We start from the raw sequence: 16,187 nt of genomic DNA, 5'->3' as shown, positions 1-16,187 counted from the left end.
GTAGTGGAATCACCTAAAATGCCTGAGGGACATTTCATCTTCAGCACAAAGCTATGACGACAGCCTTTACAGTCACCTGAGGACATCTGCCCTTCTGTAATGAGACCGCCAAGTGGTCTCCATTAAGATTCTGGGAAAATGAGAAAGGAAAAAGAAAACATTGGGCCCATATAAGTGGGTCCAGCTGGGCCCACCCGGGACTCTGGAGGATGGAGGATGTACAGTGAGTAACAGTCCCTGCCTGTCTACCTCGGGGTGTTGGGAGGATCGAATGAGAAGCAGGGCAGGGAAGCACTTTATATGAACAATGCCTGTCTACAAATGTAAACACGAAAACATTGCTCTAGGAGAGATTTTGTCCAGAGAGGAAGCCTGACGAAAATGCAGTTTAGCGGTGAGGCCATGCACACCAGCGTGGTGAGGACCATGGATAACTGACGCCATGGGAACCTGCTGCCTGGACTTCCTTTTCTCTCACTGCCTTTGGCTGCAGAGACAATGCCCCTCCTCCATCTACAAGAGGAAGTCCTGAAGCACAGGACCAACTTCCAAGCTGAAGACCGCACATCCGGCGATGGCATGGCTCCCTGGGTTCAATCCCCGGGACCCACATGGTGGAAGGAGAGAACTGATTCTTCCAGGTTACCATCTGACCTCCACAGGCGCGCTCGTACATACATGTGAATGTATACATGGACAAACACAATGAACAAGGAATACATGGGGGAAAGAAAGTTTAACTGCATATGGTGGCTTGAAGGAGATGCCCCCCAAATGTCCCATGCATTTGAATACTTGGTCCCCCGTTGTTGGGGGCTGTTTGGGGACGCTTAGAAGATTCGGCCTTGCTGGAAGAAGTGTGCCGTGGGGACTGGCTTTGGGAGTCCAGAGACTCATGCCATCCCAGTTTTTCTGTTTCCTGCTTTCAGTGTGGGGTGTGAGTTCTCAGGGGCTGCTCCAGCCACCAGGTCTGCTGCCAGATCTCTCACCAAGACGGACTCTTTCTCTCTGGAACTGTCAGCCCCAAATAAAACTCCCTTCTCTAAGTGGCCTTGGTCATGGTGTTTCATCACAGCAATGGAGAAGTAACTCAGACAGTGCACATCTGTCCAGCTGTGTCTTCCAGTGTCGTACAGTCTCAGCCTGCTCCTTAGGAGCTTGGTTGGCTCTGATGGACGTCAGAAGGGGCTCCAGGCTGGAGATGGAATTCATCGGCTGAGCACTTGCCTAGCATGCAGAGCCCTGAGGATGACCCTCAGCACCACATAAACCAGACATGACCTCGATCACCTGTGATGCCAGCACACAGGAGGTAGAGAAAGGTGGATCAGGAGTTCAAGGTCCAACCTTGGCTCCACAGCAAGTTCAAAGTCACCTTGAGACACATGAGACCTGGTCTGGAAAAGAAAAAAGAAAGAGAAGAACCAGTCAGTCTCCAAGCCTCATCCCACCTCACTGTACTAGCCACCTAGCCACACAGAGCCCTTGCTTTTCAGTGTCCTCCCAGAGAAATGTCAGTGGATCTCTGTGAGTTCAAGGCCAGCCTGATCTACAGAGTGAGTTCCAAGACAGCCAGGACTGTTACACAAAGAAACCCTGGAAAAAAACAAAAACAAAAAAATTTTAAAATACAGGAGGAGCTTGGCAATGTCATTTCTTCCTTCCTGCCCAGACTCAGCTCACTGAGAAAAACTGTACCTCGGCATGCCCAAGTCTCAACTGTAACTAGATCGTTGAAACAAAATCAAAAGAAATTACCTTGACTTAATGCCTCTCCTAGCCTTCAAACAAAAACCTGCCTTTAGAAGGACCTCTTTCTGTTGACTTGACTAACATGTGTAAATCACTGTTAAACTGCTCTCTCATTCAAGTCCCTGGGGGCCAGGAACTGTCTTCTAGTCAATTCTGTGTTATTAGGAGACTGTGCAGATGAGGAGGAGGAGGGGCGAGCGGAGAAGAAGAAGGGGGAGGAGGAACTGGGAGGTTAGAGTGGTCTTGGTTTAGTTTTTTAGACAGTCCGCCCTAGTCCAGGCTGGCCTGAATTTACCATGTAGCAGAGGATCTTGAACCACAGATCTCCTGCCTCTGCCCCTCCAATTTTGGAATTCCAAGAGTGTCTCACCAAACCTAACCTGAAAGATGTTGATGGAGAAGAGGATCCCAGAAATTTTGGGTCCAGCCTTTTGGAGGCAGGAAGATAAAACTGATGAGTAGTTTGAGGACCCCTGGGCAAATTCTTTGGCTTTTTTGTTGTTGTTGTTGTTGTTGTTTTGTTCTGAGACTCAAACTCAGAACTTTGCTAGGCAAGCACCCTCCCAGCTGATCTCCACCCTCTGCCCACTTCTTAAAAGAGGACATTAAACCGGTGCATCTACGGGCCTTTAGTTCTGGGACCCCAAAGACTGTTTACCCCACCCTTGTAGTCCTGGCTTCAACTTCAGCCTCTAGAAATTGGTGTGAACTCATGAGAAGGTCAACTCGACAGCAGAGCCCCACACACACACCAGGGAGATGGACTCCTGGGCTCTGTGACCCCACAACCAACATATGTCTGCCCTCAGTCAAGACATTCAGAAGAAACCCAAGGGCTGGAGAGATGGCTCAGCAGCTAAGAGCACACAGTGCTCCTGCAGGGAGTCTGAGTTCTGGTCCCAGCATCCGTGTGGTGCACGACCCCGGGTGATTCCAGTTTTGGGGGCATCCAAGGCTTCTGGCCTCCACTCATACACACTTGTGCATTCACACATACATACACACACTTTAAAATAAAACCTTAAAAAAAAGGAAATCTGCTTTTCCTCAAATTCTTCTAGTATATCAAGCAGAAATAAACTAGTTTGAACCTAGATTCAATGACAATGGTGACACCATAGATGATAACTGACTATGGAAATCTTATGAGTAAAAATATATTTTTAGGGTTGGGAATTTAGCTCAGCAAGCGCAAGGTCCTGGGTTCGGTCCTCAGCTCCGGGGGTGGGGGGGGGGGGGGTATGTGTGTGTGTGTGTGTGTGTGTGTGTATCTCACAGAGAGAGAAAGAGAGATACTTAAATTAACATTGAAACATTGGCATTTTCCTTTCCTTTCTTTTCCGTGTGTTTGTTTGTTTTGAGACTGTGTCTTTCTATGCAGCCCTGGCTGTCCTGAAACTTGTTATATAGACCAAGCTGGTCTTGAACTCACAGAGATCCATCCTCCTGCCTCTGCCCTCCGAGCGATGGAATTAAAGGTCTTCATTTTGGCATTTTTCTTTTTTCTTTTTCAGGGGTTTGGTTTTTTTAAGACAGGATTTCTCTGCATAACAGCCCTGCCCTCACTCTGTAGAGCAGGCTGGCCTTGAACTCACAGAGATCCACCTGCCTCTGCCTCAGGAGCACTGGGACTAAGGGCATGCACCACCATACCCAGGCATTTTGGTGTTTTTCTTAAAGCACTCAGTTTGGTTGATCTCCTCCCCTGCTCTTCTCTCCGTCCTCCCTACACTCTGCTCAGGCCATCAGTAGTCCCTATACCACCACCCCGTCACCTTGTTCCCCCCTTAAAACCTTCTCTCCTGCCATGGTCCCCTTTCTCCTTTTATAGCTTATTACCACCCCACCCACCCATCCTGTCCACCCCACCCTCACAGCATGCACATCCACAAATCTAGGCACATAAACACACACACACACACACACACACACACACACACACACACACACACACACGAGAAGCCAGGAGCTATTGTGTATGTAAACCACTGGATGGGTCAAGGTCTTCCTGGGCAGCTGTGAGATCTTAAAAGTAGCCAAGGCTGCCATGACAACATCTGGGGGAGTCCTGGGAGCAGCGGCTGGGCAGCTGACACATCCTACAGTCTCCACAAAAATGGTTGGGTCAAAGCACTGTGTGTGTCGCCACACACACACACACACACACCCACCTACACACACCACTACCACCTGCTTCACTTGAGGAGTAGCAGCAACATGGCTCACATGTCTACCAGACTTGGGGACAGCAGTAGCAATTCCAACTGGGCTCTGATCTCGCCTGCTTTGGGGAAGACACAGGGTTTGCTCCAAGGCCGTTACCGCTACAGCCACCATAGGCGAAGGCTTTGGCAGGTACTGACCAAGTAGCCGAATGCCGCACCCAGCAGCTTCAGCCATCAGAAGAGAACCACACTGGTTACAGCCTCTGCTTCCCAGGTCCACTCAAACCTGGGTCACATAAAAAGAAGCATGGGCTGACGGGGAGATGGCTCAGTCAGTAAAGTGCTCTATGGCAAAAGCATGGAGACCTGAGTTCGAATCCCCTGCACTCCCACAATCGAATAATCTCAATGCTGAGGAGGCCGACACAGGAGGATGCTGGGCTTCACTGGCCAGACAGCCTAGTCAAATCAGTGAGCCCCAGTCTCAAAAACTAAGATAAACATGGTGGCACGTGCCTTAATACTCTCGGGAGGCAGAGGCAGGTAGATCTTCGAGTCTGAGGCCACCTGGTCTACATATCAAGTTCCAAGCCAGTCGGGGTTACACAGTGAGAGCCTGTCTCAAAAACGGGGCGGCGGGGGGGGGGGGGGAATTTAAAAGAAGGAGACAGCACCGCCCTGGACTGTCTCATCTCCTACCTTCTCACAAGAGCTCCATTTTTTCCATATCCTAATCAGTGCTTATTACTTTCTGGGGTTCAAAATAGTAGCCATCTTAATAAGCATGAGGTAGCACCTCATCATGGTGTTGGTTTGGATTTCCTTAATGATTAATGTTATCAGTCATCTTTCCGTCACTATCCCAAATTCCTGAAATAAATCAACTTTATAAGGAGGTGTTTCACAGGTTTCCATTCACTCACTTGGCCCAGGTGTTTTGGAGGCCTGTGGTGATGCAGAAGTCCATGGCATCAAGGAAGGAGAGATGTAGATGATAGATTGATTGATAGATAGATAGATAGATAGATAGATAGATAGATAGATATAGATGAATGGTAGACAAATGATAGATAGATAGACATATGATAGATAGATACATAGATAATGATAGATGATAGGTAGATAGATGATAGATAATGATAGGTAATAGATAGATAGATAGATAGATAGATAGATAGATAGATAGATAGATAGATAGATAGGGACTGAGCCTTTCTATACCCTTCCTGCCTCAGCCTCCCAAATGCTTTACCAAAAGTGTGAATCCCAGAAGCTGCTTTGCTGTTTGGCTCAACCCTTTGACAGGAAATCTCTCATCCACAATGTCAAACTCTCATTTAAGGATCTGAACAGCTTCCTAAACAAAGAACTCAGGAAGTTTCAAACGCTGGTAAAGGACAAGTATGGAGTACAAAGAGATTTGAGAAGCAGAAGTCCATGTCCACGTCATAATAAAAAAATAGCTTCCCAAGTGAGAACAACTCAGTTTTTCCCTGAGTCTCCTATACTGTGGAGGCTTCCTTGATTTAGACCCTGTGACCTGTGGTAGAGATCTAAATAAAGTTACATGTTGGAGCTGATAAGACAGATTAGCAGGTAAACGAACTTACCACTAGCTTCGACTTTGACGTGCCTACTGTGGCCTGTGCACCCTACAACACATAATAAGTGTAATTTTTAAAAATTAAAAAGTTAGTCTTGTACACCACCAAAAATAAAAACAAATGGCTCACAGTGTGTTTCCATGGCTCCTTTCACCGATGAATCTAGCCCATCTGAACAAGTTTCCTCTGTGTGTCTTTACGTAGGAATCACACCCGGAAGTTGGAGTTCTGTTTATTTTATTGCCCAAAGGTTTAAAACTTCAGCAAGTAGCAGACATATTTTAAGATCAGCATCATTATTTACCATATTTTGTTATTAATTTTTTTCAGGATAGGGTTTCTCTGTGTAGTCCTAGAACTCACTCTGTAGACCTCGTACTCAGAGATCTGTCTGCCTCTGCCTCCAAGTGCTGGAATTAAAGTGTGTGTCCACCTCTGTCCAGCTAGTAGTTTTTAAATAAACCAACTTTTGCCAGACAGGAGACATATACCTATAATTCCAGCATTGTGGAAGCTGAGGCAAGATGTTTGCCTCAAGTTTATGGCCAACCTGGACTACATGCTGCACAACCATATCTGAATGGAATGGCAGAAGTCATAGAACCAGGACAGCTCCTTGACAAAGATCCAGCAGAGCTGAGCCACATGATGGCTGCCATGCCACCTTTGGTTTTCATCTCCACCTGTTACATACTTGGGGCACTTTCAATATTTGTACAACTTGAGGATGTTAGATTGATGGAAAATTCCTTATGAATCATTTATGCCTTCTCCCAGGAATGCTGCTTCTAAGCTTACCCAGGAAAGTCCTGAACATACTATATATCCCCCCCCCCAAACACACACACTCTTTGAAGGAGATATCCTTATCTACTTGAAGGTCTTCCTTATGCCTTGGAGGTTGTGACACATAAAGAAGAAGCCAGGGGTCTCTTCATGAGGCTATGAGACATTCTTGATACATCTGTCCCTGTACTTATACTGGAACAAGATATTCAAAACAAAGTAAAATTAAAAAGGTCAACAAGATCCAGTGGGCTAGAGGAGTTGGCCACAGTTTAGATTATAAGACTCTTCCCACCGTGCATTCAGACAATTATGTGGCATACAACTCTGCCCTATATAAAAACATATTGACGAGCAAAGTATGGAGTGGAAAGATGATAAAAGTATAAGAAGTCAGGACCTCCCTCTCTTAGAGTTAGCTCATGTAGAGCCACTACAATGTCATATGATCAAGGAACAACAAAATGCCAGGATTAGACATATAGACAAATTCTATAGAGATATAAATGCGAACATTGATTGTATTATGCCAAAATTTAAATAATAACAACAGTTTTAGCCTGAGGATTTTTTCTGGGCACTCTGACCACTAAGAGTTAGTAATACGTTGCTTGAGACATGGCAAAATGCCCAGGGTGGTTGAAGATTTTGTTTTGGTCTAGTGTCCTTAAAGCAACCAAAACAACCAGCCTGAGCACAGGCTATCATATGCCTCTAGATTCTCAAAAATTGAGTTATGGGGTTAATGAGTAAGAATGATAACTCTGTTTATTAATGATGTCAAAACTTGGGGGAAAATGATTGGAAATGATAACTCTGTTCTGTCATAGTTTATTAATGATGACTAAAAGATGAGCAAAAGGAAGTGAAACACATGTCCAAAACCAAAAATGATATGATCTATGTTTTGGAACATCATGAATGTATCCCTACTAACTAAATTCTGTATAAATAAAGAAACACTCTGGCTACTAGTCAGTCAGGCTGCAAGATTCTCCAGACCACCATGGCCTGGCTCACTTCCTTCTCCCGCCGACTCCTTACATCCTCTGCAGGACCCATTCACTGCCGGGGATGGCTCCTAGCACATGACCATTACCAGGCCAGTTAGGGCTACATAGCAAGACCCTGTCTTAAGAAAAGGAAAAAAAAATATTCAATTCAACTTTAAACAAGATGTGATAGCAGCATTTGGGAGGCTGAGGAAGAAAGATCATAAATTAAGGGCCAGCCAGAGCTACATACTGAGACATGGTTTCAATGGGTTTTTTGTTTTTGTTTTTGCAACTTTATGTCATTTTAAATATATATATATATATATTCTTAAACATTATAAATACAAAAACCTTTATTTTTTAGCTACCAGAACAATACCTTGGTATGCAGGCTTTTGGATCCATCTGGATCTCCCTCTCCACCACAAATTCGCCAAGAATCCTGGCGGTTCCTTCACCACAGCTAGAGTAAGAATCCAGAGCAAAAGTTGACCAGCCAGGTGACCCCAGCCACAGTGATGGAAATCATTTTCTGCCTTACCTTCTATATCCTTGTTTCTGCTTTGGACGGACAGAACATTATCTACCTGGTTTCCAAGTGGCCAGAGTTTAAGCCGGAGTGTGCCACTGTGTGCCATTAGGCAAGGGATTTCATCTCTTTGGATTTGGTTTTGTTATGGGGGATCCACCGGAGAAGACTGCTCAGATCGATAGGCCAATAGAAAGTCTTTATTAGCCAGCTACACTGGGTAGCTATCCTAGTGTAGCACTGAACCTTTCTCTGGGTGAGCTTTTTTAAGCACAAAAACGGTTTGGAGTTGACATACTTCAGTTAGCAAAAACAACCAGAAACAGAACGACAGAAGCCGAGAAACAAGGCTTAGTCTATTTAGAGACTTGTGAAGAACTGTGGACTTTGATGGATTAGGTCTTTATTTCCATTTTGGCTGGTGGTGCTGTCTGGGTGCTCAGCTCGGTTCTGAGTTTTACAGCCTGAATGGTACTTCCATCATGGAGTCAGCTGTGCTAAGGTCTGGGGGCCTGGTACAGTTTCCTGTTCTGGTAAATAAAGGTTAACGACAGTTTGGACGGGTTGTTTGAGGTGTCCTCGCCTACCTGGCGCATAATAATTGCTTTCTACACGGGTTCACTCAACCCCCTCCTCCCCCTGCACTTTCCATAGCAGCCCAAACCAACTTGAGCCTCTATTACAGGATATTCGGGCCCTTGGTTCCCGCTTCCTGTTCTTAAGGCGCCTAACTCCTGGGCAAGCAAAAAGAGTTCCACGCCCTGAGCTAACTTCTTTAAAGCAAGTCTCTGGGGCAGACACGAATCAAAACAAAAGAAGAAAGCCCGAGAGTACCAAAGCAGGAACACAGTCCAAAGACCAGTTGAGACCTGCTTCCTCCTCTCACAATGTACGTTAGTCCCGGACACAGGCTGTTGTTTTCGTGTCCGTCACCCCTACAAGTTATCTAGCTGAGGTCCGGTCCACCTGCTGAGTCTGTCATCCCGGGCTCGGAATGCAGCACCCGGGCTCTGCCCTCTCCCTTGCGGGGCGCCGGCCTGGCTGCGGTCGGTGCAGAGAGGAGGAGGTGAGGCCGGGTGCACTCGCCCCACCCCAGCCGTTAGGTGCCCGGGCCCCCAGGGACCAGACGGGAGCGGCAGAAGGCGGGAACCCCAGCCTCACCCCACTGCCGCGCCCGGGGTGGTTCCGGTCCCTGGAGCCCGTGCTCCGCCCCGTCCGCAGGTGGCTTGCATGGCGTGGGGGTCCGCGAGCCACAGCAGGGGGCCAGTCAGTCTGACTGTCCTCACAATGAGAGTGGAGGCCTGGGGACCAGAGGCCGGGACCCTCTGGGGAGACCGGGGGACCCACCCGGTATCTGCCCTCGCGGAAGCAGGGGTGACACTAGACGCCCAGACAACCATAGATGGAAACTCCCCCTTCACCCGGGAGAGTGGGCCACCCTGGCTCCGCCCCGGCCACACCACGCCCCGACCACGCCCGCGAGACTTAAGTTCTGCAGCCGTGGGTTCGCAGCCACTGTCAGCCCCGCCCGCAGAGCCTTCGGATCGAGCGCTTCCTGGGCAGCCGTCACTCGCCCGCCGTCGGACACAGCCGCCCCCACTCCCGTTCTCCTGCGGTCCGGTGAGCGTGGCCCCAGCCCTGCGCCGGCCTCACCTGTTCCTTCCCTCTCCATCTCTCTTTGCCCTTTGATTTCCCTTCCCTGGAGTCCTAGCCTGCCCTCTCTTGTTCCTTTCTGTCTCTTCCCTCCTACTAAGTCTCTTTGTTCTTTGTCTCTGGCGTCCCTTTGGTTGTAGGTTAGCCTTTATGCATCCTTCTTCCCCTCGGCCCCGATGCACACAACCTGCCTTTTGGCGTGGGGCGTGGGGGTGGGGGACGACATGCAACGCACACCTTCCACGTCAGCGAAGACCAGACCGATACCAGGCTTCTCTGGGCCATGTGCCCTAAAGCCTGTTCTTGTTTCTGGGGTTGTTTGTGCCTGGAGGAGGCTTGGAGATTAACTGGCCTCTGTCAGACTCTCCAATCTGCCCGAGGCCAGAGGTGGGAGTAGGGACACAGAGGGACTGAGCCTGCCTTATCATGACCGCACACAAAGAGACACAGTGCTCCACTCAACAGTCAAGAGACTGTTGCCCAGCACAGCGAGGCTGCCTATCTACACAACTGTGGGGAAAGAACTTTGGAAATCACCCAGAGTGTGGGAGGAAAGACTCCTGAGTCCAGGCACCCCGCTCTGCCCCGGGGTGCCCTTAACTAGATCCTGGCTGCCCTAAGTGAAACCGGCCTTGGGTCCCTCCCAGCGAAGCTGTCTGAAAGGGCTTGTGTGGCAGGTGACCCGTCCTTTGTAGGCTGTGGTCCTGCAAAGAGAACATCCCTTTCTAAACGTGGCTTTTTGCCTCTCGCCCACAGGACACATAGTATGATCTTTAAGAGTTCCGTCTCCCAGCCACTTTCTATGGAAAACCGCGGGGATCAGGCCATGATAGCCACTGGCAGCTTTGAAGAACGGGACACCTTTAGAGAAGCTTGATCCTGGAGGCCTCAGTGTGAGACCTCAAAGCTCCGCACCAGGTAAGAGCCAGGCTAAGGAAGCCCACGGTCCCCTCTCGGGCCTGGGGTCTAGGCTGCAGTCAGCAGGACCATCACACAATACCCTCCTCCACCCTAGCAAGTGGCTCTTCACAGTTCAGTAAGCACTTGTCATCCTGGTCACCTTCTGGCCCTCAAAGATGGCGGACTGCGGTGTCTAAAGGCAGAGCCTAGCCCAAGTGGGGCGGAACTGGTTCTGGGGGGCCCTGGCAGTCAGCAGCAGAGGGGGCAGGAGCTTATTGGGCGTTTGGTTGTGTATTTGTTTGTGTTTTGTCTGTGTGTGTGTGTGGTGTGTGTGTGTGTGCGCGCGCGCGCGCGCGTGCGCGCGCGTGTGTGTCACGTGGGGGCCAGGGCATGCTGATGGAGGTCAGAAGACAGCTTCTACTATATGGGTGCCAGGGGTCAGACTCAGTTCCTGGACCATCCCTGGGAGTGAGATTAGAAATTGGGTGTGAGTTTTTTACTACCTACGGTGGTTACTTGTCTGGTCCTGTAAAACAGTTTTTGTTTTGTTTTGTTTTGTTTGGGTATGGTCAGGGTCTCACCACATGCCTTTGGTTGGCCTATGTAGCCCAGACTGGCTTGAACTCAGAGATCTGCCTGCCTCCCAAGGCCAGGGAGAACTAATGGCATGCAGCACCATGCCTAGCACAGTTAGCTTTCTAGGCCTGGCTTTTACTTGTAGTAGGAGCTTTAGTACAGGTGATCTTTGCCTCTATACCCAACCCTCAAGGGCCTGACCTTTGGAAACCCCTAAGCAACATTCACAATGGCGGCTGAGCCACGTGTTTTTGGTTTGGACAGCAACTGAGACTTCATCTTTCTGGGTTTCACACCACGCTCCCCTTAGCTCGAGATCAGGCCGAAATGCCATGGGCTCATGCCTCATGTCACTGATGCTTAGAAGGGGTCTGTTCAGAGCATCTCAGAACTGTTCAATAGGCGTGAAAGGGTTTCCGTTGTGAAGGGCCCTGGCAGAGCCTGGGACTGAGAAGACAGGAGGAGAGGAGAGAGGAACCACAGTTCAGAACCACGGAGCAGCTCTGGAGCCTGCAGACCCGGGCTCCTGGAGCCTGCGGACCTGGGCTCTGGAGCCTGCAGACCCGGGTCAGGAGCTCTGGAGCCTGCAGACCTGGGCTCCGGAGCCTGCAGACCCGGGCTCTGGAGCCCTGGGGAGTCTAGAAGCACCTCCACCCTTACCATTTGCCATTTGGTTTCTGTCTCGCTGAGCCCCAGGGGCCGAGACTCAAAGGCACGTGGACCCCGCGTTGCCCCAGAGGCGCTCTTGAACCCGTTGTTCTGGGGAGTCGCTCTGGTGGCCCTGTTTGTCCCAAGCTGTTTTGTTTCCATGGCTGTCTGTGTTCACAGGTGACTACCACCACATCCTCCCTCCTCCAGCCGGGGCTCTCCTCCTGAGCCCTGGCAACACAGGCAGCCAATCAAGCTGGGCTCCGAGCAGTTGCTCCAATGAAATCAGAGAAGCGAAAGTAGGGAAGGAGAAGAAGCAGGTCACCCTCCCCCACTGGGGCCTGGGCTCACTTCCTCCTGGGGCAGTGAGTGAGGAGGGTGGTGTTCCAACTCTCAGAACAAAATGGAGCTTCTGGTTTCCTGTATCTGTGTCCTCTGTGTGGCTGTGACCTGCACCTCCCATCCCGCCACCGAGAACCGAGAATTTCCCTGCCCTGCAGAAAAACAGACAGGCCTCCTGGCTGCCCCGGTCTCCTGGCCTTGCCCTGTGCCTGCCAGTGAGCCTGGAGAGGGTGGGCAGTGACCTCTGTGAACCTGCACCTGGGGAGGCCGAGGGCCTGAGCTGTCGGGGCTAGCAAGGATGGAATTAACATGTCTTCCTTCCTTCAGTAATTACACACCAGCCCGAACCTCCCCTGCTTAGGAACCCAGAACAAAGGCCTGTGGGGTTTGGCTTGCCGGGTCCTGCTCTGGCCCAGCTTTCCCTCACTTCTGTCAGCCCTTGGGATAGACCCACAGACCAGGAATGTGGCCCTGCTCTTTGCAGTCTGTGCCAGCAGATCAGGAGCCGGTTGGTGGCTGTGAGGCCGTCTCAGGATGACCCGGAAGCCATAGTCCCTACACTAAGTAAGAGGAAGCCCTTCACTGGATCTCGGCTCCTTGGCAGGAATTGCTTCCCAGACCCCACCTGACCACTCTTGAAGCTCTCCCAGGGTTTCCCTCCTGGAACCCCTGAGACCTCCTTGGTGCCTTTAGGGAAGGTGGGCAGGGGTAGGCAGTGGCGAGCAGGGAGCGAGGCCAGGGGATGCTGTTCCTGAAGGGCTTCTCCTCTTCTTTTGGCTTAGATTCCGGCAGAGTTCCTCTGTCTCGTCTTGCTGATTGAAGGCTCCCACTTCTCCAGTTTTTCTCCATCTTCTGGGAGGTAGAAGGAAATCAGAACCATGGTTGGTTTCAAGGCCACAGATGTGCCCCCTACAGCCACCGTGAAGTTCCTGGGGGCTGGGACAGCCGCCTGCATTGCGGATCTCATCACCTTTCCTCTCGATACTGCCAAAGTCCGGCTGCAGGTGAGGATGCAAGGATGCTCCTGGTGCTCCCTAATCTGCTCCCTCCCTCCCCGGGTCAGCCTCCTCAGGGGTGATTGATGAGCAGCCTAGAGCTGGCAGGAGATGGCAGAACCGTCTGCCTGTGCCCACAGCGCTCCATCTTGGCCTTTCAGATCCAAGGAGAAAGTCAAGGGCTAGTGCGCACCGCAGCCGACGCCCAGTACCGCGGCGTGCTGGGCACCATCCTGACCATGGTGCGCACCGAGGGCCCACGCAGCCTCTACAACGGGCTGGTCGCCGGCCTGCAGCGCCAGATGAGCTTTGCCTCTGTCCGCATTGGCCTCTACGACTCTGTCAAGCAGTTCTACACCAAGGGTTCCGAGCGTGAGTATGCAGCCAGGACGCAGCGGATGAGTGGCCTCAGTTTGAATAGCTGAATGGCTCCTTTAGCCCTCCCAAGACCCCTGGGAGGATCACAGGGGTGGAAGTGACCCCGGTTCCTTGCTATCTGAGCACCAGGGCATCTCAGCGCTGAGCAGGGTATGAGCCCATGAGAGTCTCACATCCACCATGGCAGTAAGTGGCCTTCCTGGGTCACAGATAGAGAAACTGAGGCTTGAAATGGGGGAGGGACTGGGCCAAGGGCACGATGGAGAGACGGCAGCCACACCATCTCCTAAATATGCCCTCCTCGGAGGGGAGGGCATTGAGACAGGGTCTCACTATACGGCCCTGGCTGGCCTGGAGTTCACATGGCCGTGAGCTCACTGCCTCAGCCTCCCAAGTGCTGGCATCACAAGTATGTATCACCGTACCCTCCTAAGGTCAGGAGACTGGGCACCGAAGACAAGGATGCCTTCCCCGGGATCACACCGTAGGAGAGGCAGAGCTCGGCTGAGCGCCTGCCTCTCGAGTCCAGTTCTGCTAGGAGGAGCCACTTCTCTTGGTCTTGGGTTTCACATTTGTTGAATGGGACTGACTGATTTTCCGAGGCTGCCAAGCAGCTTAAACGAACACGTTCGAGAAAGGACTGCCTCCGTTTTGTGTTGCTCCGTGTTATACCCCTGTGAGGGCTTCCTAGAGCAAGGGTGGTCTAGTGCCATGGCGGTCGGGCAAGAGCATGGCGTACCTGAGTTCGAGCCCGGCTGGCCACTGACCCCCCCGTGTGCCCACAGATGCGGGCATCGGGAGCCGTCTCCTGGCTGGTAGCACCACCGGTGCCCTGGCGGTCGCCGTGGCCCAGCCTACAGATGTGGTAAAGGTCCGCTTCCAGGCTCAGGCCCGGGCTGGCGGTGGTCGGAGATACCAGAGCACCGTGGAAGCCTACAAGACCATCGCACGAGAGGAAGGGATCCGGGGCCTCTGGAAAGGTGTGTGCTGGGTGCTGGCTTCCCTGTCCTCCCCTCCCCTCTCCCAGACCCTGGGCTCACACAAGCTCTCCTCCCTCCACAGGGACCTCTCCCAATGTCGCCCGGAACGCCATTGTCAACTGTGCTGAGCTAGTGACCTATGACCTCATCAAGGACTCTCTCCTGAAGGCCAACCTCATGACAGGTATGTTAGGGTCAATAAGAACTGTCTAGTTCCCTGAAGACCACGTCTTTTCATCTTCTTAGCCTTTTGCTTATGGCGTTTATATTTCTTACCATTCAAAGTCAGCTGGATGAAGACCCCACTTTGCACAAAGAAAAACAGGCTTAGATTGGCCAAAAGAATCTTTCAAGTCCTCCTAAGAGATCCCAGCTGCTGTCTGTGTCTTTAAAAGCTCTCCCTTAAAACTCTTTCCCGGTGCAGTGATGGGTGAGGGTGAGGGCGGGAGAGCGGGAGAGCTGACAGCCTTTCCCTCTGCAGAGGTGGGTGAGGGTGAGGGCGGGAGAGCTGACAGCCTTTCCCTCTGCAGTGATGGGTGAGGGTGAGGGCGGGAGAGCTAACAGCCTTTCCCGCTGCAGAGGTGGGTGAGGACGGGAGAGCGGGAGAGCTAACAGCCTTTCCGCTGTTTTGGGGCAGATGACCTCCCTTGTCACTTCACCTCCGCCTTCGGGGCGGGCTTCTGCACCACGGTCATCGCCTCCCCCGTCGATGTGGTCAAGACGAGATACATGAACTCTGCCTTGGGCCAGTACCACAGCGCAGGCCACTGTGCCCTTACCATGCTCCGGAAGGAGGGGCCCCGAGCCTTCTACAAGGGGTGAGCCTCTGACACCCCCCCAACTCCAGGCCTCACAGAAGGCAGAGAACCCCCTGGAAGTGAGACGCAGCCACGTGTCACACACCTCACAGCTGCTGTCACCTCTGTTTTTCAGAGGTCAAAATGGGGGTTCGGGCTGGGGGGAGGGTGGCTCAGTGGTTGCTTGCCTAGCAGGCACTGGGTTCTGCTCCCAGCACAGCAGAACTAGTGAGCTGGCTACTCGGGATTCTTGCTCTTGGGCACAGAGCTGTGGGGCTCTTCACCAGATCCTCTCAGTCTCCTTTGAGAGAGTCCATGGGTTGGATGGCTGGCTAGGCCCAATGGTAGAAGCAGGGGTTGGAGGGACCTCCATGACTTGTGTTTTCTCTCTCTAGGTTCATGCCTTCCTTCCTCCGCTTGGGGTCCTGGAACGTAGTCATGTTTGTGACCTATGAGCAGCTCAAAAGGGCCCTGATGGCTGCCTACGAATCCCGGGAGGCACCCTTTTGAGCACCGCCTGCTGCTGACCTGGACCCCGCTTCCCTGCCTTGCACTGCCTTCTCCTTCATCCTCTCCCCAGCCCCACGCCAGCCCCTCCCGGTCCTTCATTTCCCTCACCTCCCTTCCCTTCCCACCTCATCTCCCTTCCCTTCCCTTCCCTTCCCATCTCCCTGTGCCTTGGGGCTGATGGCCCCACAGTGAGAATGCCTGACACCAGCTGAGACCCCAAGCCCTTAGTCATGTTAACAGTTAAACCCAGATCCTTGTCTTTGTCCCCAGCCCAGCTCAGCCAGCCTTTGCCCATAAAGCAAGCTCAACCTTGGTGTCTTCTATCTCTCATAAGCTGTGTATAGAGGCCGTGGGCCAATGGGCCTTTTCAGCACCTTGGCAGGCATGGGAGGAACCTTCCAGTGACTTTGAAAAGGGATGTGACCCACATTCCACCTCCAGCATCGGGGCAGGAGCTCGTGGGGGTCATCTAGTCCATTCCTCCAGATCCAGCCTAGGCTGAGGTAACAGTGGAACAGCCCAGGGAGACAGCAGAGCCTTTGCCCGCCCTGCCCTCATGGGCCCTGTAAGCTGTCGG

At 51.7% G+C, this 16,187-nt stretch overlaps 1 protein-coding gene and 1 long non-coding RNA gene across 2 annotated transcripts; one reads left to right on the top strand and one right to left on the bottom strand.

The window, feature by feature from the left end:
• Positions 1–8,168: 8,168 nt before the first annotated feature.
• Positions 8,169–8,982, bottom strand: LOC119086263. The gene is made up of 2 exons (XR_005089505.1): positions 8,666–8,982; positions 8,169–8,361 (listed from the first exon to the last, which is right to left on the bottom strand). It is a non-coding gene; the product is annotated as an uncharacterized LOC119086263 (long non-coding RNA).
• Positions 8,983–9,361: 379 nt separating this feature from the next.
• Positions 9,362–15,924, top strand: Ucp2 (uncoupling protein 2). The gene is made up of 8 exons (XM_037197135.1): positions 9,362–9,451; positions 10,241–10,402; positions 12,733–12,954; positions 13,107–13,317; positions 14,109–14,303; positions 14,386–14,487; positions 14,941–15,121; positions 15,496–15,924. Exons 3-8 carry the CDS (start codon positions 12,829–12,831, stop codon positions 15,608–15,610), a joined length of 930 nt encoding a protein of 309 aa, XP_037053030.1. The 5' UTR covers positions 9,362–9,451; positions 10,241–10,402; positions 12,733–12,828; the 3' UTR covers positions 15,611–15,924.
• Positions 15,925–16,187: the final 263 nt, after the last annotated feature.

The sequence above is a fragment of the Peromyscus leucopus genome, chromosome 1, assembly GCF_004664715.2.
Source record: "Peromyscus leucopus breed LL Stock chromosome 1, UCI_PerLeu_2.1, whole genome shotgun sequence".
In the NCBI taxonomy this organism is placed as follows: domain Eukaryota; kingdom Metazoa; phylum Chordata; class Mammalia; order Rodentia; family Cricetidae; genus Peromyscus; species Peromyscus leucopus.
Note: the sequence above shows the minus strand (reverse complement) of the source record. Positions and strands in the feature narration are given on the sequence as shown.